Source organism: Polypterus senegalus, chromosome 13 (assembly GCF_016835505.1).
Source record: "Polypterus senegalus isolate Bchr_013 chromosome 13, ASM1683550v1, whole genome shotgun sequence".
NCBI lineage: Eukaryota > Metazoa > Chordata > Cladistia > Polypteriformes > Polypteridae > Polypterus > Polypterus senegalus.
The window spans coordinates 121,499,866-121,526,563 of record NC_053166.1 but is presented as its reverse complement, the minus strand read 5'-3'; the positions used below and the strand labels follow the sequence as shown (position 1 = coordinate 121,526,563).

Here is a 26,698-nt window from a genome sequence, read left to right as displayed (position 1 = left end):
CACTTTAAATTCTCTTGCACCTCCTCATCAGCACATTTGTTTGAAAACTAAGTGTCAGATCAGGAGGAGCGTGAAAGTGACTGGGAGAATAAAACTGAATTCTAGTGTTAAGCTGAATCAAGTCTCCCAAAGCTCATTCAAATACAACTGTTGCGCAACATATTTAAATCATGGCTCTTTCAGAATTGGTGCATCAGTTGAGAATTTAAGTGTTGTGTTGACAGGGTTAATAATGTAACCAACATGAGACTTAGGGTTATACAAATTGTGCCATTCAGAAAATCTGTACACTATCCAACCTTCTATCTTTCGTAAAGACTTTTACAGCTCCCTAAAAATAATTTGATTTTGAATAGTGAAAACAAAAGAACATGGTTTATTTATGTGTGGATTTGTTCAAAATGAACAGCTGCCATTGTAATAATGCAGTTAGGTTAAAATTTTACATGTCATTTAAGATGCTTGCAAATCACTGGAATCATCTAAAACTCAGTGCTTGCAAAATATTACATTTGGTAAAGAAACAAAACAGTACAAGAATTAAGGTGATGAGGAATGTGAAATCACTCCTCAACAAATCAACAATCAGTAAAGCCCATCGTTATGAGAAAAACTTATTTTTACCATTAAACTCACCTTCTGTAGCCCTTCTACTTGCTGAAGTTGAGTTTTTATCTGTACAGTCATATCCTGTTCCCTCTGCAACACCTTCTGAAGCCTCAGTCTTTGTTCTTTTTCTGCCTTCAGCTCATTTTCCAGTTCAGCGCTGCAGAAAAATTAAAAGTAAACCCTTTTGAGACTAAAACAGAAACATGACTGATGCATTTGCATGAGCATTTTGGAGCAATATTAAAACTGGCTATTTATACGTGGTATTTGTTAGTGTATTAATGTTTTATTCAAATGACATTTAGACGACACATATTTATGGCTGTTTAAGTTTTACTAAGCAGTTTTTGGGAGCCTTTCCTGGCTAGTAACATATCAAAGAAAAGAATTCCTGATGGTATATGCATGTTAATACATTGAAGGTTTTTCATAAATTGTGAAAGTGGAGGCTACAGTATGGTCAACCTCCACATGTAAAATTGGCTCACTCAATTTCTTTTAATTTTTTTGCACAAATTGTAAGGAAATGAAGGCCGTGCTTGAAAATTCTTGTTAACTTGACATTTCAGCAAATAACATTGAAGCATTTACCACTTGTGCAAAATGTTCTCTTAACAAGTTCCCAACAGTGTCACTGTGCTCTTGTTGAACATTTTTTTAAAGTAATAGCTGGGATCTGCTGTACAAATTCCTTTCATAATTTTTAACACTCCAATCATGTCTCTTCCTAATCTCTGTTTGCTTAAATTGAAAAGGTTCAAATCCTTCAGTCTTTTTTAACAGCTGATATTTTTCAGTCACGGAATCAGCCTAGTTGCTCTTCTCTGGACTTCTCTGCTATGTCTTTTTTGTAATATGAAGACTAAAACTGTACAAGTACTCCAGGTGAGGCCTAACTAGCGTGTTCTAAAACTTAGATGCTATACATTGTGATATATAACCTACGTTACATTTTATTAGCTTTCTCGATCGCTTTATCGAGTTTACTATGACTCCCAGATCCTTCTCATAAGGTGTACTTTCAAGTTTCTGCCCTTCCATCGTATATTTGAATCTAACATTTCTACTTCCTATGTGTAATACTTTACATTTGCTTACAATAAATTTCATCTGCCTCCAAACCTACCAAGTCCATCCAGAACAATGCAGCAAGTTTTACATTATACAAAATAGGTAGAAAGGTAGCTAATCAAACATTTCTGTAGAACACATTTTTTGCCACTTACACACAACTTTCTTAACAGTGCACCTCTTAAAACCCAGATTTGAATTTTTAACAGATGTGCTCAAGGTACCATTTCAGAATTTTTGCTTAATGGATTGGAAGGAATGTGCTTAGACCAATGGTTCTCAACCTTGTGGTCATGACCTAGTTAAAGTGAAAGCATCAAATGATCCAACAGCAGGTATATGTAACACTGGATACAAGTTCAAGATCAATGTTTCCGGAATAGAACATTAAATCAGATAGACACAGGGCACACAATGCATTAAACAGAATAAAATGCATTAAACCAGAGTAAAATACTAAAGCCTTTTTTATTGCTTTAATTAGAAGCACATGCCATTTCATACAATCAAGTCAAAGTTTACAAAACAAAACAAAAGTCAACCTCCACCCAAGAGAAAGAGGGGAGAGCCAGCAATCAAAGCTACTCTGTAAAACGAACAAGAAAGGAAGGGTATCCTTTTCCCCTGAAATGGAAGTTTATTCTAAAAATGTTATTGATTAGCTCCTGCAATGTTTAAAAAAAGTTATGAATAGATTCTCTAAGTGAGAATTTGATTTTTTCCAATTTCAAGTAGTACAGAGCATCAGTTACCCACAGATATAAAGGTGTTGTGGTGGAATTCTTCCAGTTGAGCAAGGTATGTCTATGTGCTAGTAGTGTAATAAAGGCAATTACAGTTTGTTTCTCCTTCTCCACTTTAGACCTGACTGGGAATACACCAAACACATCTGTTAATGGGTTTGGAGTGATTGTGATACCGAGGCTGTCTGATAGGCATGCAAAGATTTTTGCCCAAAATGTTGTTAATTTGGTGCACACCCAGAACATGTGGCCCATTGAGGCTGCAGCTAGATTGCAACATTCACAGGTTGAATATTGCCCTGGAAACACTCTGGACAATTTAAATATGATAAATCAAGTCAATATAAAGAAGTACTACAAGATTTTATTTCTATTGCAGACCAGGCTTATGTAAATTCATCGATATGTGTCGATGTCCAGGCTTATATATTTGCCGCCCAGTAATAAAATTGAAACCTAGGTAGTGCCATGCCCCCTTCTGCTTTAGGTTGTTGCAGTCACCCTTTGGATGTGTGGATGTTTCAGATTTCAAAGAAATGAAGTTATTTGTTGAAAAAGAACCTCATATTTACTTGTGATATTTACACGCACATATATAGAAATATATGAGAATTCACTTTTACTCGAAATGATTTTGAGTTCAGATATCTTTTGAAAATCTTCTGATACTTTTAGGACAGAGTTTTTTTGGACAGATATATACAAGTACCATATCATCTGCATACAGTGATATTTTCTGTTCAAGTCCTTCTCTGAGAATACCCTTTATCTGTTGAATGGCATTTGCAAAGAGCAAAGGTGATAAGGGGCATCCTTATTGAGTATCACGTTCTAGTTTGAAATGGTTTGAAATAATGTTAATACAAACTGAGGAGTCTGGACTAGTGTTAAAGTATAGGGTGGTCCAGATCTAATTGTGCAATTTTCATTACGCTGTAACTTATTAAATTTATTACATAGAAAATCACCCAAAAAATCCCGGACCATCAAGAAGTGTGCGAACTGACGACATGAAGAATCGTCTTTGCGCCAAACTGCAATCGTCCCCACATAATTCAAAGTCATTCAGACGATCTGGATCTGCATAATTAGATCTGGACCACCCTATAGTTTGATCCATGCACACATGTTTGGGCCAAAACCAAATTTGTGCAATGTGGAGAATAGGTAGTCCCATTCAACTATATCAAATGCTTTTTCTGCATCTAAAGATAAGATCATCTCTGGGGTGTTAAATTTAATGGGTGAATACATTATATTGAACAAATGTTGAAGGTTAGAAGTGTCTGTCTTTAATAAATCTGGTTTGGTCTTGTGATATTAAAGAAGAAAGTACTTTCTCAATCCTTCTGGCTAGAACCTTGAAGGGTATCTTAATATTGTTATTCAAAAGAGAGATTGGTCTGTATAATGCACATTGTATTAAGTCCTTATTTTTTTTTAGGAAAGATGGTAATTAATGCTTGGTGAAAAGTTTGAGGTAGAATTTTGTTGTCTTTAGCTTCTATAAACATTGCTAAAAATAGTGGAGTGAATTTGTTTGTTTTATAAAATTCCACTGGGTAGCTATCAGGGCCAGCTGCTTTCCCACTTTAACGTGAGTCTATAGAATCTAGTAATTTTGAAAGTGTCAGAGGTCTATCCAGTTCCACAGCACTGAGTATTTAGCTGTGGTATCGGTAATGAGTCAAGAAACTCATTAGATTGTCTTATCTTCTTTAAACTGAGTAGAATATAATGACTTACAGTACTCTTGAAATGTGTAAGTTAAATTTTTATGGTCAATAATTTTATCTCCGTCTGTGTTGTAAATTACTGTCATTGCATTATGGACTTCCTGCTTGTGGATTTGTTGTGGCAAAGGTCTTGCTAGCCTTCTCTCCATGTTAATAATGATGTCACGATTTAAAGATAAGCAGCTCTGTTTCTATAGTAGTCAAGAGATTAAATTGAGATAGCAAAACCTGTCTATTCGTATAAAGTGGTTCATTTGGAGACCTGGCATATTCTAGATCTATTCTGGTAATTTTACTGAGTAACTCAGATGCCTGCTGTTTCAAATTTATTTTTTTGAGAAAAATATGAAATACAGTAATCCCTCCTCGATCGCGGGGATTGCGTTCCAGACCCCCCCGCGATAGGTGAAAATCCGCGAAGTAGAAACCATATGTTTGTATGGTTATTTTTATATATTTTAAGCCCTTATAAACTCTCCCACACTGTTAACATTATTAGAGCCCTCTAGACATGAAATAACACCCTTTAGTCAAACGTTTAAACTGTGCTCCATTACAAGACAGAGATGACAGTTCTTTCTCACAATTAAAAGAAAGCAAATATATCTTATCTTTAAAGGAGTGCCGTCAGGAGCAGAAAATGTCAGAGAGAGCTAAAAAAGAAAAGCAAACAATCAAAAATCAATACATGCTTTTAAGTATACAGAAGCACCGATAAATCGGCTTTTTGTAGAAGAGCGTCCGTGTCCTCTGTGCAAACAGCCCCTCTGCTCACACCCCCTCCGTCAGGCAAAGAGAGTGAGAAAGATAGAGAGAAGCAAACAAGCGCCACGCGGGAAGCATATCTTATAGCATTGAGGAGTATTAGTTAATATGTAATACATGCTCTGATTGGGTAGCTTTTAAGCCAACCGCCAATAGCATCCCTTGTATGAAATCAACTGGGCAATCAAACTGAGGAAGCATGTAACCTAAATTAAAGACCCATTGTCCGCAGAAAGCGCGAACCAGCGAAAAAATCCATGATATATATTTAGATATGCTTACATTTAAAATCCGCGAAAGTCAAAGCGCGATATAGCGAGGGATTACTGTAATCTCTCCTCTTAATATACCTGCTAAGTATAATATATAATATACTAGCAGAATACCCGCACTTCGCAGCGGAGAAGTAGTGTGTTAAGGAATAACGTAACATGATTGACAATGTAATTGTTTTGTCATTGTCATGAGTGTTGCTGGCATATACAAACTGGATTCCAAAAAAGTTGGGACACTAAACAAATTGTGAATAAAAACTGAATGCAATGATGTGGAGATGGAAAATGTCAATATTTTATTTGTAATAGAACGTAGATGACAGATCAAACGTTTAATCCGAGTAAATGTATCATTTTAAAGGAAAAATATGTTGATTCAAAATTTCACGGTGTCAACAAATCCCAAAAAAGTTGGGACAAGTAGCAATAAGAGGCTGGAAAAAGTAAATTTGAGCATAACGAAGAGCTGGAAGACCAATAAAAACTAATTAGGTCAATTGGCAACATGATTGGGTATAAAAAGAGCTTCTCAGAGTGGCAGTGTCTCTCAGAAGCCAAGATGAGTAGAGGTTCACCTATTCCCACAATGTTGCGCAGAAAGATAGTGGAGCAATATCAGAAAGGTGTTACCCAGCGAAAAATTGCAAAGACTTTGCATCTATCATCATCAACTGTGCATAACATCATCCGAAGATTCAGAGAATCTGGAACAATCTCTGTTTAAGGGTCAAGGCCGTAAAACCATACTGGATGCCCGTGATCTCCGGGCCCTTAACTGACACTGCACCACAAACAGGAATGCTACTGTAAAGGAAATCACAGAATGGGCTCAGGAATCCTTCCAGAAACCATTGTGAGTGAACACAATCCACGTGCCATCCGCCGTTGCCAGCTGAAACTCTACAGTGCAAAGAAGAAGCCATTTCTAAGCAAGATCCACAAGCTCAGGCGTTGTCACTGGGCCAGGGATCATTTAAAATGGAGTGTGGCAAAATGGAAGACTGTTCTGTGGTCAGGTGAGTCCCGATTCGAAGTTCTTTTTGGAAATCTGGGGCGCCATGTCATCCGGACCAAAGAGGACAAGGACAACCCAAGTTGTTATCACGCTCAGTTCAGAAGCCTGCATCTCTGATGGTATGGGGTTGCATGAGTGCATGTGGCATGGGCAGCTTACATGTCTGGAAAGGCACCATCAATGCAGAAAAATATATTCAGGTTCTAGAACAACATATGCTCCCATCCAGATGCGTCATCTCTTTCAGGGAAGACCCTGCATTTTTCAACAAGATAATGCCAGACCACATTCTGCATCAATCACAACATCATGGCTGCGTGGAGAAGGATCCGGGTACTGAAATGGCCAGTCTGCAGTCCAGATCTTTCACCTATAGAGAACATTTGGCGCATCATAAAGAGGAAGGTGCGACAAAGAAGGCCCAAGACGATTGAACAGTTAGAGGCCTGTATTAGACAAGAATGGGAGAGCATTCCTATTTCTAAACTTGAGAAACTGGTCTCCTCGGTCCCCAGACGTCTGTTGAGTGTTGTAAGAAGAAGGGGAGATGCCACACAGTGGTGAAAATTGCCTTGTCCCAACTTTTTGGGATTTGTTGACACCATGAAATTCTGAATCAACATATTTTTCCCTTAAAATGATACATTTTCTCAGTTTAAACTTTTGTTCCGTGATTTATGTTCTATTCTGAATAAAATATTAGAAGTTGGCACCTCCACATCATTGCATTCAGTTTTTATTCACGATTTGTATAGTGTCCCAACTTTTTGGAATCGGTTTGTATATATATATATATATATATATATATATATATATATATATATATATATATATATATATATATATATATATATATATATATATATATATACATATATATATATATATACATATACATATATATACACACATACATACATTATATATATATATATATATATATATATATATATATATATATATAATATTATATATATAAGGGTTGATAAGTTATGATCTGTTACAAACTAAGTAACTATCTTTGCAGCATTAGATGCTATCGCTGTTACTGTTGACTATCTGTCTGGATTTCAAACACAATTAAAGTCTCTGGACATTATAATTTTGTGAGTGTTCACACTAGGATAGATACTAATACATTTTGGAAGAAAGCTCTATCATCCATGTTAGGTGCATAGATATTTATCAAAACTAGCCAATACGCCGCATAATCAGGCCGGTTTTTTAATGATTTTTAAGCACAGGGAGAAAAGTAACATTTGAAAAATCGGTAATGTAACAAATAGGCAAGAAAAGTAACATTGTAACAATGCATGGAACAAAGACACCCGACCACGGTAGTAGCGATGTGGGAGGGGGGTGTGTACAAAGTGTAGGGACGTAACCAGTGGGAGTGTATGAGTCGCACTTAGTGGGAATTCCACGTTTGCAGCCCGAATGGGGTTCAACGGCTTACCCGCCTCTCTGCGCCAGGTAGACACACACTAAATCTCATGCATAATTATTTATTGAATGCTAAACACTTCTGGAAAGACACGGTTGTCTAAAACAGGTTAAAACATATATATATATATATATATACACATATATATATATATATATATATATATATATACACATATATATATATATATATATATATATATATACATACATATATACATATATATATATATATACATATATACATATATATATATATATACATATATATATATATATATATATATATATATATATATATATATATATATATATATATATATATATATATATATATATATATATATATATATATGTATATATATATATATATATATATATATATATATATATATATATATATATATATATATATATATATATATATATATATATATATATATATATATATATATATATATATATATATATATATATATATATATATATATATATATATATATATATACATACATACATACATCTATACACATGTATATACACATTTATATATACAAATCTACATATATATATCCACATATATATATATATTAGGGTGGGACTCGATTAAAAAATTAATCCAATTAATTAGAGGCTGTGTAAGAATTAATCTTGATTAATCGTATGTAATCGCACACGAATTTGCCCCAAATCGCAAATGTTTTTTTTTTAATTTAAAAGTGTTTTAGTGGGCTTACAGAATCAAATAATAGACATGTACATGAATATTGTAAACTGAAGCTGTTTTAATTTCTGAAAAAAAGCCTTTAAACTGCATTTGAATTCAAAACAGAAACAAAAATATCATCCCTGGTTAAAATTGGGCAGACTTAAAAATAAAGTGGTAGTTTAAGTACTTTAAGTAGATTTTCAGAATAGTATTGTCTTTAAATAATAATAACCAAAATTTCAACATAAAGTGCAGTTTTTCTTCTTAAAAAATAAGTCAGAAACATAAAAGGTAATTTGACCAACTTAATCTTTAAACTCTGAGTAACCTTAGCCAAAATTATTTTGTACATTAGGCTAAAACAGTGTGATCATTGAACATTTTGTAATTAGATGTAATTAGAATTACTAACGGTCACGGAAGTCCAATGATCCCCAGTAAGAGCCACAAAGTCTGCTTTCTGTAATGCATCTAATTTTGCTTGCTTTTCATTGTGCACAAAACCATGCTTTTATCAAGGCTTCGCGGAAGTCGAAATGATCAGTCGTAGGAACGCGCTTTATTCCGACTCTAACATTTTTGTAGCTGTGATGTGTGCATCAGTGTAATGGATGTACCAGGAAATGATGCATTGACAAAAGTTCCCGCTTGCTTGGAATTGAAAGTGTGATTAAATGCGTTATTTTTAACGCGTTATGGAGTACATGCATCGAAGCTTCTCAGCTGTGCTTGTGCTAATAAAGGGAAACATTTTAAAAATAACGTAACATGATTCTGCGTTAACCTAATATTTTTCATACGCCCCAAACCAAGGAGATGAAGGTAAAATGAATCAGTAGCGCGACATACTCAGTGCATCCCTCTCGGAATCGAACCTCGAATGTCGGCATTAGAGGCTTAAGACTCTACAATTGAGCCACAGCATGTGGCTTGTCTATGCGAGTATGTACTGTAGATAGGGGTATATATATACATTTAAATATATACCCGCGTATCGCAGTGGAGAAGTAGAAGTTATGAAAAGAAAAGGGAACATTTTAAAAATAACGTAACATGATTGTCAATATACAGTAATTGTTTTGTGAGTGTTATTGAATGTTGCTGTCATCAAGGATTTGATTATCATTATTTGTTTCAATCAGGGTCGATTTGTACGATGTGTTGTGTTCAAGTTACATTCCGTGTTTGTCAATCGCTGTAAAGATGACAGGTTTCATTCATCGATTCGTTTCTTACTGCATCAATAAACAGCTCGTCTTCTTCTTTATCTGAGACCTGACACACTGCATGCACGGGTTTTTTACACTGTCTTCCTTTAGCGGACATTGACTTTTTCCACCGTGTGCTTTGTTTCCACAGTAGCTGCATTTATGAATATGCTTATCAGACGCTTCATATTTTTGCTGCCTTTTCAATTGTGTAATTCGGTTTTGTTCAGCGCTCTTTGGAACTGTTGCTTTTATCTGTGCACTGCGCCAGTTCACGTGAGCCACTCGGTGTACTTGCATCGAAGGTTCCCAGCTGTGCTGGTGCCATCTCGTGCTATGTCCATAGCTTTATTTAATGTTACCTTAGTCCTGGCACTTAAAACTTTCTCGCAGTTTCGCTGAGTTTGTGTCAAACACCACCCTGACCATCTCATCTTCCTCTCCATAAGCACAGTCCTTCACCCGTGAATATTTACCCGTGGCAGTTTGCTATTGGATTGCCGCTGACGGACGGCCTTCTATGGGCAGGCACTAAATTACAAACGCCAGCGGCAGCCTGTCTATGAACTTAATTTAAAGTGTAGGTTTACATCGTGCTTTGTTTCAAGTAGCAGAACTCGCTTCTTATTGTTTCGCTGCCTTCTCAATTATATAATGCATGTTTTCTTGAGCGCTTTTTTGAGGTCTTCCTAGTTTTCTATGTACTGCGTGATTACGTGGGAGGCGTGATGATGTCACACGAAACTCCGCCCCCACGGCGTTGAAGCTCATCTCCATTACAGTAAATGGAGAAAACTGCTTCCAGTTATGACCATTACGCGTAGAATTTCGATATAAAACCTGCCCAACTTTTGTAAGGAAGCTGTAAGGAATCAACCTGCCAAATTTCAGCCTTCCACCCACACGGGAAGTTGGAGAATTAGATGAGTGTGATGAGTCAGTGAGTGAGTGAGTGAGTGAGTGAGTCAGTGAGTGAGTGAGTGAGTGAGTGAGTGAGTGAGTGAGTGAGTCAGTGAGTCAGTGAGTGAGTGAGGGCATTGCCTTTTATTAGTATAGATATGTCACTCGCTCGCTTCTTATTGTTTCGCTGCCTTCTCAATTATATAATGTATGTTTTCTGAAGCGCTTTTTGGAGGTCTTCCTGGTTTTCTACGCACTGCATTGACAGTCAGTTCACGTGATTACGTGGAAGGCGTGATGATATCACACGAAACTCCTCCCCCCCACGTCTTTCCAGCTCAACTCCATTACAGTTAATGGAGAAAAATACCTTCCAGTTATGACCATTAGGCGTAGAATTTCGAAATGAAACCTGCCCAACTTTTGTAAGTAAGGTGTTAGGAATGAGCCTGCCAAATTTCAGCCTTCTACCTACACGGGAAGTTGGAGAATTAGTGATGAGTGAGTGAGTGAGTGAGTGAGGGCTTTGCCTTTTATTAGTATAGATAATTTTAGAATTAGAGAAATTGCCTATCATCACGACATATCGCCCTTCAGAATCAGATGTTGCATCTGAAACTACAAATGGAATAGATCTATGTATTAAGATTCCCACAGTCCTGGTTTTCTTTGTATAGTTGGAGTTCTTTGCAATCGAAACTGGTCCTTGCTTAATAAGTGACTCTCCTGTAAAAATACTACCTTGGCATTTAAACTTGTTAAGTAAGTGAATACTTTCTTTCTCTTTAATTCATGATTGAGACCCTTGACATTCCAGCTCACAAAGTTCATTATTTGGTAATGGAAATATTTCTTCTGAACTTCTGTTGACATTTTGTAGTGTTAGGTTAAGGTAGTACATTGTTACATATGATAGCTTTGACGTAGATTTCATATTATTGCCAAATAATACAATTATGGAGAGTATTGTTATGTTGGCACTAACGGTTATTGATGTATAATAAATACATCAAAAAGAAACAGCATTGCTCTCTTTCTCCCCACCAACAAATGTGTGCTTCTGCAAGTAAGGTAAACCACACTTCTTGAAGTACCAGTCCTCTGACATGCCAAGAAACAGAGCATTTCTAGAGTAAAATGAACTCCTCAGCAGTGGTGTAGAAAAGGTTAAAACTGAGATATCTTGTGACAGTCCAAACATAATAAACTAAGGATATGATATTATAAAAAAAAAGGCTGGTTATGTCATTAAAGTTTAAGAAAAAGTCAATAGCTGGTTACTTTGTGGTAGCCAAAGTGTGCATATAATTAATGGAAGAAATTTCAAAATAATAACTGAAGCTTAAAGAAACTGTGAATAGTTGTTTACATTTTGGTAACCAAGTAGTCAAGATGTAGCCATAAGCCATAAGTTGCTAAAATGTGCAAATAATTAATGAAAGTATCAATATAATGACTACAAATTAAAAAAAAGGGAAAGGGATACCCCGAAAAGAAAATAAAAAATATATAATACATAGTTACAGCAAATGTTGTTGCAGAGTTGAGCTGAATCTTCGTTTGCCTTGCCAGAGCACAGTGTGACTCAATATCGTGTTTTTCAAAAGAAAGTCAGGATCAGTCTTCTTAGCTCTGTATCTGCTTTGTCTGACGAACTAACAAAGTAAAACTGATCTTAAATAACTACTTCTAGTTGGCAGGGTACAGGAGACTGTATCTGATTCAGTGTATCTGATTACAGCTCCACGTAAGCACTGTTTAATGCTGTACAATGAGACATGTTTAGCAGCTGTTGAAGGGGAGAAATCTGGGAAAATACAAATGCCATTACTTTCAAATATAATCTCATCTTTCTGTTTGAGAAAGGACAAAAAGTTTTGTTTGGCATGTAGTTTGCTGAAAAGGACAATTAGGCTTTTCGGTTTGGAGGCATTCGATCCACATATAAAGTAGGCTGCTGAGATCTCGATGTCCGATTTAAAAGCCTCTCCAATTATTTTAAAGAATAGTTCAGCTATGAATTACACTGAGTTTAGGCTTTCCCATTTTTCAGGAAGACGTTCAATTCTGATATTGTTCCTTCTATATATATCATCCAGCGTAGCCCGTTTTGTCAGCATGTACTTTACATTCTGATTTTGCAGTCATTGCTTTTTCATACACGGCAGAAGCCGATGGTTCAGCTATTTCAATATGAGTCGTAAATGATTGTTTAATATCTTCAAGGTGAGCAGTAAGTACTCTAATTTTATTCTCTAACTTACTCAAATTTTCCTGTATTTTTTTCATCAGTTTTTCGTCACATTTCTGTAAAGGTTGTAGTAAACTTAGTATTTAAACAGGTCTTTTATATCCTAATGCTGTTTTTCATTTTTCTTATTTAGGACCCTTATTTTTTTCTTTACTTCCTTATTGTCCTTTATATCTCGCTTTATATCCCTCCCTGAGTGAGGTAATAACTACCTTCAGCTTGGAGAGTGTGTTTCAAGTCCAGTGGGGGATGAAAATGCAGACCCTGCAGAGAGTATTAGCTGAAGCTGACAGTGTGAATGAAAAGGCCATGCTCAGCTCTAATAGTCCTCTTGGAATTGATGAATACTCTTTGTCCTCCTTACTTGCAGTTTCTCTGATGCTGCTACTGATGCTGCAGCATCAGTTCCTGGCAGGTCCATACCTTCACCCATCTGTTCCAGGTCCGCCTCTGGGAGGCCTTACCATGAAAGTGAGGCCAGTTTAGACTTTGATGGGGCTTTTGCTGCCTGATCCTTGTTCTTTTGAGCCCTTTGTTTGCTGCTCATGCTTATTTGTAGTTGCATGTAGTATTATTAAATCCCCTTGGGATGAGTAAATGTAGGATATCTCGGAATGATATTTAAAAAAAAGGGTAAGATAACACTGGTGCTTACGGAGCTCGACTTACATGTCCATCTCTAACACTGGATGAGGCCAAATACCAAAAAAATACTCGATTCAATACTTTAAAAAGCTTAGCAGTTTGTGATATAACACACAAACAAATTACATCTGAACAGAGAGGAAGACTGAAAGAGGGAGCAGAATGCCAGGTTAAGATAAACGCATTCCTAAACAGATGAGATTTAAGTTGTTTTTTTTTAAAGAATGAATTGAGTCAGCTGATCTAATTAATTTCGTGTGGTCATTCCAATGTCTGGGCACTATACAGCTGAAGGCCCCATCACCCTTAGAGTGCAAATTAGTGCGGGGCACAAAAAGATCATAAGAATCAGAGCATGTTCTCCATTCTGGACAGTAGAATATCATGTCTGGCCGTGTCAAAAACTGCAGTGAGGTCTAACAGAATTAATATGATGGTTTGTCCAAAGTGCTGACATAAACAAATCATTGGTTACCCAAAGAACACAACTGTAGTGCACCCTGTAACCAGACTGAAAGGGTTCCATCAAATTATTATAAGTTAAATATTTGTTGAGTTGTGAGGATACAACATGCTAAAAAAATTTTGACAGAAAATGTAAGTGAGATATAGACCAAAAATTGCTGAGACTGTCTGCATCAAGACAAGACTTTAACATTGGGATTACATAAAAAAAATTTAAAATTGGCTGACACAAAGCCAGTGTCAAGGGATGCATTTATTATTGTCATTACAGTCGGGATTATGATATGAAGGAAGGATTTAAGAAGTGTGGTGGGGTCCAGTATGCAAGTAGTCAGTCTCATCTTACAGGTCATTAATAAATGCAAATGTGACTGGTGAAAAATTTGAGAGAGAAAAAAAAACAGGATGGAGTGGGAAGATAGGGAAAGATAGAAATGTTAGTTGAATTATATATATATATATATATATATATATATACTGTAGATACACCCACACGCATAAGGAAATGTATGCTTTAATGTATAAATAAAAAATTGGTGCTGATCTGCCTAGTCAAAGCAAGTAAGTGATACTTGCCAATAAGATTTGAACTAAAAAACTACTGACTTGCTCAAAACTTTCAAACTGACAATCATCAACAGCCACAAGTTTATGTCAACTGACAATCCACAAGATTGTGACTTACACACCTGACTACCACAACAAATAACTTTGCGTTCCAATACAGATTAGACTTTTCTTTATGACAGATGTAGCAGTTTTCAGATAAGATTTGGTTACATACGCGTACTTAAAACAAATAAAACTTACCGATGTTTGTCCAGCTCACTGAGTTGCTGTTGCAGAGCATCCACTTTATCCTTTAAATTCTGCTTAACTTTAAAGTCTTTTTCTTCGACTTCTTTCTTCTCCTTCTCTAAAATCTCCAGTCTTTGACATAATGACACATAACAAATCATTTTGAAGACAATAAGCCACTTATTTATCTCATCAAAAGTTAGCAACCTCTAATAACCTAGTGAGATTAACACAATAAATAATCAGGATCCAAAGGTTGAAAAGGGGCTAATTTCAATCATAATTCTTTGATTTTACAGGAATAACAGTTTTGTGCAAAAAAATGCATTCCAACATCTAAGTGAAAGGTCTTGTTACTTAGATTCTCTCTCTCTTGTGGCGCGGTTGAATCTTAGTTTGCTTTGTTTTTTTTGTTTGACTCTTTCATTTGCTCTACAAGTTAATTTGTCATGTATCTCCCAAATATAAATTCTTCCCTAGTATGTCTGTTCTGATGCCAGCCAAAAACTACTCTGACCTGCCAATCTTCCAAATTTAGAACCATCAGCACATTAAAGCAACTATTTGCTACACATGTACATGGTCTAAACTGCTTATTCAGCTCAGGGACATGGGATCCAGTATATTGGAATTACTGGCTGTAAAGCATCAACCAATCCTAGAATGCGAACCAGTCTCTCACCGGGCATATTTTCTTTCTAAATATACGAAAAAAATCATGTTGCTTGTGCTTATTTTTGAGTAACGTTTTAAATTTAAAAAATAAAATTAATAAATTTAAAAAATAAAAAAGTGACCACTACCAACTAAGAAAAAAGTCACAACAATCACAATTTAAGATCAGAAATTAAGTTTTCATAAAAAAAACAAATCTTTGTCATTCTATTTCTCAGCAGGTAAGAGCACAGGGGGGAAAAGTTAGCTGAGTAAGGTACTACATCCCCTAAATTACACTGGTGTCTGAGTGCTAACTCCACTATTCTCCACCAGGTAAATGAGGAAGATGTCCCTTCTCTTTTACCTTGCTTCCATCTCTTGCATCCCAATGACCATTCGATTCAGCTTCTCTTCTAGCTGATGAATTGCCTCGTTCTTCTGACTGATTTGAAGGTCCGCATTCTGAAACAATCATCAAAATGTCTAAAACACAGTAATCATATTTTTAAATGCTCTAACTAGACTGCCTCTCTATTGCATACCTGGCCTTTGTTGAACATCTGAAGGTTGATGGTCTTCACTTCATCTAGCTGTTGTCGCAAAGCCACCAGTGTGTCTTGCTTCTCATGGGTATCCTTCTCAAGTAGTTTCATGGCAATCTCCATCTCTTGCTTCATCCCCACCTGTAGCTCCAGCTCCCTCTCAAGCTCCTAAGTAACACAAACTACAATAAGCCATTTTGATGAAAACTCTTACATAATGCCTTTGACTCAATATTATTGCTTGAATCATTCGAATATCAGATGAGAAAATATGACAGTGGTATGTACAGTATGAGAGGTGATATTGCATTTAAAGACAGTAAAAAAACCCAAAAGCTTGCCACTAGACACAGGTAGTGGATGACTAATGCTTCAAACAGGTACAAAACCTGTTCTTCCGCTATGCAGTAATGCAAAGTGTTTACTGCTTATTCACACTGGCAGCTAAATCTTTGGGATTACTGACCTGCCGAATCCGCTTCTCCTCTCTATACTGCTTCCACACTTCATTGTACATTTCATCCAGTCCTTGCCGCGACTGTCTATAAGTTTCCAATTCTACTTCGGAGTCTTGCTTTGTAACCTGTACAAAAAAAAAAAAAAACTATATAAACACTTATTTCCTTGTAGCATATTCAATACTTGGAGTGAAATCTTTCACCATAAATATGAATGAAACACATCCAATATTATTACAATCTGTATGGCTGTTTGGATCTTGCAATGAATAAATTCTCTTCAGTTTGTAAGTTCTCCCACTGCCTGTGTCTGTTTTATCCGAGGACTTTCTTTTACTCCCATATCCCAAAGAATGTTAGGGTAATTGGCCATATGCATAAGCATCAGTGTAATTTTGAGTTTGCCTTAAGATGGAGTGGAGTCCTATTTAGGGTTGGTTCAAGAGGCTCAGACTCCTTATGATTTTGTAATGAAAAAGAAGAATAATTCCGAAAGCTGAGATTTTTTTCAAAGAAATAAACATCTGTTAATATATTCATACACTCATGTACACATCCACACTCATTTACACAAAGTCAATCTACGTTGCCAAACAATGTAACCTGTATGCCTTATAGAAGAAAATCCAGATTACCTGAAAAACACATTTGGTAAAATTAACAGTGTTTTCAACTTTCAAACGTAGACATCCCAGTCACAACCAACATGCATTATTTATTGCTTAAGGATTTTCATTTAGTTCACTGCAATGTGACAACTGCAATAAGGTTATTCATACTACAATATGTATAAGACACTGAACTGATCACGAGTACCCAAGCAAAAAAAATTATATATGTGTCAATTCAAAATTGCAAGTACCAGGAAAACATAAAATAACTGTTCAGCAAATGTGGCATACCATAGCACCAATTAATGTTTTAGTAGTTAGAAAGGAAAAGACAGGTGTTTACTGTCAGTGAAAATTGTTATACACAGTCGCACAAAGAAAAAAGTTCTATCATAGAGATGAAAGAAAATGTAAAATGCATCAGCCATTTTAAACACAAAATTAAGGTTGTGATACACTTGCTAGAAACCTTTCAGTTAAAGAATGAGCCAAATACTGAAGAACACCAATTGGAATTAGGGAAAGTGCATTCAAGACAGATAGTGGCACAATTTCCCACTATTGGTTGTAAATGTCTGTAACAGATGACTGTGTGCCTTGACAGCTTTTAAAATATATCTAGTAAGATATTACAGCAACATAGCTGTAAGTTAAAAAAATGAAGATGATGGTTTCAATGGTCTTCTCTAATTTGTACAATTTATGTTTCTTGTGTTTCTTAAATTAAATGACAATGCACATTCCAAAGTGTAATTAACCTACACAATACATACATCTTATTTAAATAAGATTCCTTCCCCCTACCTAAGAAAATAATTTAATATGAAGTAATACTGTAACTACAAAGATACCAAAAACATCCAATAGCATGACAATGGCCCAGTAGATTCAAAAAAGAAGGATTGCTATATGATCAGTATTTCTTCTCCTCTAGTTTTATTGCCATAATCCGATTGAAATATTTGTACAATCTAGCCTAAGTTGATCTTTAGTATTTAAACAGATCTCCAATAATAAAGCTGAAATGAACTATGTGCGTCCACCCTTGACATTCTGACTAATAAAGCTAAAGGGAATTTTAAACTTCACTTTGCTAATTAATTTACAGTTTCAAGAAAGCATTCATTGTCTAAGTTGGGAAAAAGTATGTGAACTCTTTAATTTGGTAGGTAACAGAAACTTCTTTAGTAGCAATAACTGCTGCAAAACATTTTCTCTATCTACTGATTTACATGTGTAATTAATGCAGAAATACAGGTTAATACATTAAGATACATTTACACAAATTTTGTCTTCCGACTATTGATACTTCTTGTCCTTTTCAGCTTGGTATTTTAGCTTCCCCTCATATTGTGTCAGAATTGGATTTAATTGTTGAAAAAGTTACCATGCTGAAACCTACAAACAAAAAGTTGTATGTAATTATATGAATAAGAAACAAAGAAGCTGAAAATAGGATCTCTTTTTTGACATAACTGTCATAAAAATAAAAAGTTATAAACATTGGCCTAATAGTATTGCCTACTTTGTCATGGCTTGTTCTCTAGAACATCAAAGTCAGTTGAAAGGCAGCAGCTTCATATGAAAGAAAGAATATGTCTAAAATCTCATGTTCACACCTTCTGAGCTCACCTCAACTCTTCTTTCACTGCTTTCTCGGATAGAACTGTTCTCCATCTTCAGCTGTTCCTGCTCTTCCTTCAGAGAATGTATTCTGTCTGTTGCTGCTGTTAGCTGTAAATGACAATGCAAGTTTACAAAGAACTTAAGGAAGATGAAGATAAATGCACAGCAATCTGACTTAGTTTTAATGCTTAAGGTAAGAGGCTTCTACACACCATATCCAGCTAAATAAACACATCTGCCCTACAACTCTACTCTGAATTCTAACTCTTTATTTCTTGTTAGGAACCACATAAAACTGGAAGTGAGGGAATTAATATTAAAAGAGTTATTACTTCTGACCACTTTCTCCCACTCATAAGACATTGTCCAGATATATAATTTCCGTGCATATATAAAACACAGCTTGCAAGAAGTAAGATACGTGTCAGTAAATGCTTACTATTTTAAACACTAACTTGGGATAAGACTCATTAAAACATTAAACTGAAACATGGAAAAAATTAGACAGAAGAAACAAAGGGGAGGGTTGAAATGAAGCACAATATCCTTTTAAACAAAAATTTAAAGCAGCCTGAAATGTTAACGCTTCAAAAGTAAATAAGTACCTCCTCAATCAGCTTGGAGTTTGTCCTTTCAAGGGAGTCTATTTTTGCCTGTAGATCATTAACTGTACAGCTGTGAAACAAACCAAAAAAAAGTTCAACATCCTGTAGTTACAATGACTCCATGTGCAACACAGGCATCCATAAGACTACCAGACACTCAACAGCAATCAATTATCTTAGCAAGCCACAGCATTACTTTAAATATCCTATTTAAGTAATACTTAGTTCACTAAATCACAGAATAAAATTTGTTTAGTTCTTTAAAGTGTAGTGTTAAAAATATATATATATACAAGGAATGTTCAAAAAATTTCTGCACTTTTCTTTTTTTAAAACTCTATTTATTAAGAATCTGAAAAACAAATTAGATCACTTTTCTACACAGTCACCTTCCTTTGCAATGCAATCTTCCTAGCGTCATACCAACTTTTAAATGCCCAATTACTACTCCTTCACCGTTTTCCAACAAAAATACGAAAGTGTGGACTTTTTGAATGTCCCTCGTATATTCATAAGTCTGAATAGCAATCTGATTATTTGGTTGGTAACCTACCAGATAACACTTGTGGTTGGTAGGCCTGTTGGCAAACATCTGCCACATCTTCTCATTGCAAGAAGCAGATCATAGACATATGATACAGTACCTGCCAAATAATACAAAGAGTACACAACACGTGTTTCACCCTAATTGGGGCTCATTAGGTAAATGCACCTTTGCTTCCCCTTATGGGGATCAAACCTCAAAATGTCAGCACCTAAGGCGACACTTCTGACGTTCGTTTGCTCACTTGACAGGGTGAAGATCAGAGAATTTATTACATTCAGAGGACTGAATTGCAATCTGATTATATGGATGGTTACCTACCAAGTAACGCTTATGGTTGGTCAGTCAAAATCCACCACATCAAGAGTACTCTTTGCATTATGTGGCAGGAACTCTATCACATATACATACATACACACACACAAATAATTATATATAAATATACTTCAGGGAATATCCGGAATCAAACTCATCAAGAGTAACATTTCATTTTAAATATCAAGCAAAGTTGAATTCAATTATTCTCCCATTCACTAGCTAAACAGAGTTAAGTTAAACACCCCGAAGCTAGCAAGTGAGTGAAGAAGGCCCCTCCACTCGCCCTGATGCGTGTTTCTTGAGTTTATGCAAATAAATCAGTACCATGAGTGAACTATGATACATAGCAAAATGAGAGAAGTCGCAGAATCAACCGGAATGTTGAAGCAAGTTATAGAAAAAAAAAACCCTATCTAAATCCATAAGTAGTTCTCTCGTGAAAAGCAGACAGACATACAGACAGAGAGACATTGGATTTTATATTATATATTAGTAAACCTTCAAAATAATGAGCAGTTAAAGTCTCAACAGCATTCTCAGAATTTCTGGAGCTTAGAAGTGCCAGATAACTAAGAATCTTCATCAAGCAGCTCTGAAAATGTCTGCAATTTGTTTGGGTCTACACACCTCTGTGAATCTTCCTTTTCTGACATGAACATCATAAAATCAAAGTTCAGAACAAGACTGACAGATGAACATTTAAATTACTCCATAAGAGTGAACCTAAGTGGCTACACACTCCACCATACACCTCTCTTGTTGACTCCACGCAGTGCCAGTCATCTGACTAACTAAATAACACATCACACATGCAACTGGACATGTGAATACTCTTGTGAACACAAAATGACAAATGAATAAGTAATATATGTGTATTTGTAATTGCATTGTTTTGTTTTGACAGCTTTCATGTTTTATTTCAATAGTGTGAGATACACTAGAAAATGCATACAGACATTGTGGCGGACAGCCGGGAACCATGCCCGGCAGGGACGCCCCTTTGATACTGGATCTGGGGGAGCAGCCATGGGATGCACACTACATCCCCCGGAACATTTGGTGGCAGCCCCCCTGGGTTGCATTGGGGCCAATACCTTGGAACACCGGAGCTCATCTCTGTTGGGCTCCGTGGCCACTGCCAGTCTTCCTGAGCCTGAGTGTGCGGCAATGCAGCCACACCCTTTATTGCAGCCTAATCTAGGTTAACTGCCACCTGGATCACTTCCGGGTAAACTATAAAGGAAGCCTGTGGCCACTACTCAGGGCGCCAGAGTCGGAAGGAGGAGGACGAAGATACCTGGGAGGAGCAGTGGAGAAAGAAAAGTGTGGTTTGGGGTGATTTATTTTGTGTGTTGTTTTGGGACTGTGTTAGGGCTGAGGGACACGGGGAAGATGTGGACCTCAGCTGTAGAAAAATAAACCTTTTCATTTATTTCTATATGCACCTCCGTTGTCAGTCTGTGTCGGGTCGACGCCTATATAGCATCTTTGCCACAACATACAAAATACACTTGCAGGTGAACTAAATATACTTTGTGATATTTTAATGCAAAATGCGAGTTGTGGACACCAACATTTTGTAACTGTTCAGGCAAAACAAGCTTATTCAATTTGTTTGGGTTGAAACAGTCTATGAGAATAAACATTAGAAAACATGAGTAGCTCTCTGCCATTTTCATTTTGTTAAAGTAGCTCCCAGGGGAAAAAAGGTTGGATACCCCTGATGTACTACCTCTCTCCACAAGTCAACACTCTGTGGGTATGCTGCAGACTGAGGACCCTTTTATACAAGCATATCAAAAGGTCAAGACAACAAGGCAGTGTACACAAAGGCATTAGTGTGCTAAGCGAAAATCCTCCAAAACATTTTCAGTAGACAACTTGTGCTTTAAAGAAATTGAAATATCTCACATTGCTGTACTTTAATTAATAGGTAACAAAAAGAAACAGAGCTTCTCTCTCTGCCAATTACATTTTCACAAACCGTGTGCTTTAACCATCTGTTGCATCTTTCCCACATTCAAGTTAAATAGTATTATATAGTATCTCACAAAAGTGAGTACACCCCTCATATTTTTGTAAATATTTTATTATATCTTTTCATGGGACAACAATGAAGATATGATACTTTGATACAGTGTAAAATAGTCAGTGTCAAGCTTGTATAACAGTGTAAATTTGCTGTCTCCTCAAAATAACTCAACATACAGCCATTAATGTCTAAACAAAAGTGAGTACACCCCTAAGTGAAAAATGTCCAAATTGTGCCCAATTAGCCATTTTCCCTCCCCGGTTTCATGTGACTCATTAGTGTTACAAGGTCTCAGGTGTGAATGGGGAGCAGGTGTGTTCAATTTGGTGTTATCGCTCTCACACCGGTCACTGGAAGTTCAACATGGCACCTCATGGCAAAGAACTCTCGGAGGATCTGAAAAAAAGAATTGTTGCTCTACATAAAGATGGCCTAGGCTATAAAAAGGCTGCCAACACCCTGAAACTGAGTTGCAGCACAGTGGCCAAGACCATACAGCGGTTTAACAGGACAGGTTCCACTCAGAACAGGCCTCGCCATGGTCAACCAAAGAAGTTGAGTGCACATGCTCAGCGTCATATCCAGAGGTTATCTTTTGAAAACAGACGTATGAGTGCTGCCAGCATTGCTGCAGAGGTTGAAGGGGTTGGGGGTCAGCCTGTCAGTGCTAAGACCATACGCCACACACTGCATCAAATTGGCCTGCATGGCTGTCGTTCCAGAAGAGAGCCTCTTCTAAAGATGATGCACAAGAAAGCCCGCAAACAGTTTGCTGAAGACAAGCAGACTAAGGACATGGATTACTGGAACCATGTCCTGTGGTGCGATGAAACCAAGATAAACTTATTTGGTTCAGATGGTGTCAAGCGTGAGTGGCGGCAACCAGGTGAGGAGTACAAAGACATGTGTGTCTTACCTACAGTCAATTATGGGGCTGCATGAGTGCTGCCAGCACTGGGGAGCTACAGTTCATTGAGGGAACCATGAATGCCAACATGTACTGTGACATACTGAAGCAGAGCATGATCCCCTCCCTTTGGAAACTGGGCCACAGGGCAGTATTCCAACATGATGACGACCCCAAACACACCTCTAAGATGACCACTGCATTGCTAAAGAAACTGAGGGTAAAGGTGCTGGACTGGCCAAGCATTTCTTCAGACCTAAAGCCTATTGAGCATCTGTGGGGCATCCTGAATTGGAAGGTAGAAGATAGCAAGGGCTCTAACATCCACCAGCTCCTTGATGTCGTCAAGGTTGAGTGAAAGAGGATTGCAGTGGCAACCTGTGAAGTTCATGTGAACTCCGTGCTCAAGAGTTAAGGCAGTACTCGAAAATAATGGTGGCCAAACAAAATTTTGACACTTTGGGCACAATTTGGACATTTTTCACTTAGGGGTGTACTCACTTTTGTTGGCAGTGGTTTAAAACATTTATGGTTGTGTGTTGAGTTATTTTGAGGGGACATTTACACTGTTATACAAGCTGTACACTGACTGACTACATTGTATCAAAGTGTCATATCTTCAGTGTTGTCCCATGAAAAGATATAATAAAATATTTATATAAATGTGAGGGGTATACTGACTTTTATGAGATACTGTAAATTAACATTTGCAGGTGCACTTTGACACAAAAAAAATCAAATTGCCTAATGTGCATCTGTTACAATCGGTAGTTATCTTATAGGTACAGCAATATTTTATTTTTTATAACATAAATTTATATATTTACTTTTTTAAACCAAGCTTTTGGAGTTCTTTAGGAAGAAGTTCAAACTCATACATCTGATTGCTGGCCTAGTTCTCTTCAATGTAAATAGATGTAATGACAAAAACATATGAATTCCCTACACATACCAAAAACAGCTATGAATTAATGGATGGCACACAAAAGATGTTCCTTTAACAGATATCAGAACATTTTTAACAAGTCTGCTGTGAATTGGGTCAAGAATTTTATTATGTGAATCAACAGAAAAGAGAAGGAAACTGGCCTTTTGCAAACCATAGCATCATTATACTGTATTAAATACTAAAGACTACATATTTCCGCTTGAAGTGTAATACCAACTTAACATGAAATTAATTTGCGAAATAACCAACCTTAAATGGCGATTCAATTCCTCAATGTAATGCTTCTGATCCAAAATTACTGTAAGCTTTCCATCACTGAAAAAGTTTAAGCATACAACACCCAATATAAGAACATTACAGGTGCAAGAAAGAAGAACTTTTAAATATTACAAAATAAGTTAACCAGTGGTGCATACTTTAGCAGTTTTTCCCAAAAAGTTATAAAAGGTACATTCTACTTATATTTCAAGATATTTTTGCTTTGCTCTAACAAAAGTGCACCAGCTTCTTTAAATTTGCTGGCTGTCTTGAATGAACAACTTACGTAAACTACTTGTGATCATTCAGTCTATGAATGGTCAGTCATTTTCTAACCCACTTAGTCCTGATCAAGGTCTAGGGTGGAGCCAGGGACATCCTAGCTAGCACAGGGCGCAAGGCAGGAACAAACCCTGGACAGGGTATCAGTCCATCACAATGTGAACACATACACACACCAGCCACAACATAGGGCCAATTTAGTATTGCAAATCTGCCTAACTTGCAGATCTTTGGACCGTGAGAAGAAATCCACTTAAATGTTCTGTGCAATATATAATAGCAAATACAATATAGTTAGGACATCACATAATATGCAAATAAAAAAAGCACACCAAAAATTGAACAAAGGGGCATTTCACATGGCTGTGGCAGAATTTCAACTTTCTAGCTTTAATTCAGAACACTGAAAGTTTTTTATGTGTGGACTGCTTGCTATTTAGCTTTATTCACCCTTTCTAAAGATGACTTGCTTTTGTGCTTTGGATTATTGTCTTGCTGCATGAACAAACTATGCTTCAGCTTCAGCTCACAGCCAGCTAACAGGACATACTATTTAATTTTCTAATACAGAGCAGAATTTGTGGTTCCTTCAGTTATGGCAAATGACCTAAGCATCAAAGCAGCAAAACAAACCTACAACCTCACACTAACACCACCATTTTACCATGGAATGCTGCATTTACTTTACACTTGAAGGGACTCTAGTTGTCTAAAAAGTTTGGGTTGTGTTTCAGCTATCCTTAGAACATTTTTCCAGAATATCTGAGGATCACATAGGTGCTTGCATGAGAGACAAGTCTTACGGTTCTCTTGGTTAGCAGTGGTTTATATCTTTCAACTTTCCATTTAATCCATTTTGTCCAGTTTCTTCTTAATTAGGTAGTCAGAAACACTGACCTTTGGTGAGCCAAGAAAAGTCTACAGATCTCTGGAATTTTTTTTTTTTTTAAAGAATTGTTTGTGACTTCTTGAACTAATTTATGCTACACCCATGGCATCATTTTGACAGGCTGAGTAATTCTGGGAATATTCACTGCTGTTGCAAGTGTATTTCATTTGAAGATCGCGGCTCACACTGTAGTTGAGTGCAGCTTTTTCCAGATTGAAAGATATGATAGAAACATTCAGTAAAAAACATCTCAAATAACAAGATAGAGTAAAAATACTGAAAATATCTGAAAAATACTGAAACAATATCAGGCATAGTACAAACACTAATTATACAGGTATACAGGTATGTATACACACACAGTATTGCATATACACAGTATTGTATACAATACTGTATATACACATATCAGTACTTTGATCTTCCTGTTCACTTATTTTTCTTTTATGTTGTCCCTTCATCATTATTTTTTTATCTTGCTTAGCATTATCAGGTTCTCTGGAACCAAAAAACTCATATGTTTTGGTACTTATATACTATTTAAATCATATTATGTATGGAGTATTTTAAAAATTACATTATGAATTATGTCTTACCTTAAAGCCTATAAGAAACTGACTTGCTATAAAGCCAACATAAACATTTATTTAAGTAATTAAGAAATATGCTCTTTACATATAAAGTAACTTGAATTTTCTTTTTATGGAAAAAAAAATACTTATTTTAAAAAAATCTATAAAAGGGTTATTCATCACTCTGGCTTTACTTATAATGTCCCTGCATGCATGCGTTTTAATTACTGAAAGCAAAGTTGATAAAAGTTTCACCACACCAAAATAGAAGACAAAACTTACTCTTTAGGGTTTTCACTGTACTGTGGGTCCTTCAAATACAGAGAAAAATCTATAACTCCAACCTGAACAAAAAAAAAAAAACTCATAATTTCATAAACTTAAGATCCTGATACAGTACATTAAAATTAAAGGCAAACATAGCCCTATATACATTTTGATGAAAAAGGATTTTCTCCCAGCAGCAGTGGTGCATTTACACTACTGGCCTAAAGAACTGGTGACAACTGTGCAATTATTAATTTAAAATCTACAGCAAAGATATGACTTACTGTTCAAGGTATTTAAGTCAATAATCTACTATATAATAAAACACTAAGGTCTGTGTGTGTGTCCTGTCCAATGTTCCCTCTAAGGAGTAGCATATAGTGAGCAAAAAACATTGTTTATGAGCGACATTTTGTTTAAGCCAAAACTTTATAAGCACCAATTTCCGCGATAAGTATGAGCGACGCAGTCGGAATGAGCGATCGTGCAGGAAGTATGAGCGACGCTCTGAATTCGTGTGAGCGATCACTCACGCGCTCAGCTTAGAG

At 36.2% G+C, this 26,698-nt stretch overlaps 1 protein-coding gene across 1 annotated transcript in view; it reads right to left on the bottom strand.

Moving 5' to 3' along the window:
• The window catches only part of rufy1 (RUN and FYVE domain containing 1), a 72,189-nt gene that overhangs the window by 18,989 nt on the left and 26,502 nt on the right, over positions 1–26,698 (bottom strand). Inside the window, exons 6-14 of the mRNA XM_039774910.1 lie at positions 26,166–26,227; positions 24,132–24,197; positions 19,133–19,202; positions 18,534–18,635; positions 16,299–16,415; positions 15,833–16,000; positions 15,655–15,752; positions 14,646–14,765; positions 637–766 (exon numbers count right to left, since the gene is read on the bottom strand). Coding sequence (XP_039630844.1) covers positions 637–766; positions 14,646–14,765; positions 15,655–15,752; positions 15,833–16,000; positions 16,299–16,415; positions 18,534–18,635; positions 19,133–19,202; positions 24,132–24,197; positions 26,166–26,227 — 933 coding nt within the window. The remainder of the gene's footprint in view (positions 1–636; positions 767–14,645; positions 14,766–15,654; positions 15,753–15,832; positions 16,001–16,298; positions 16,416–18,533; positions 18,636–19,132; positions 19,203–24,131; positions 24,198–26,165; positions 26,228–26,698) is intronic.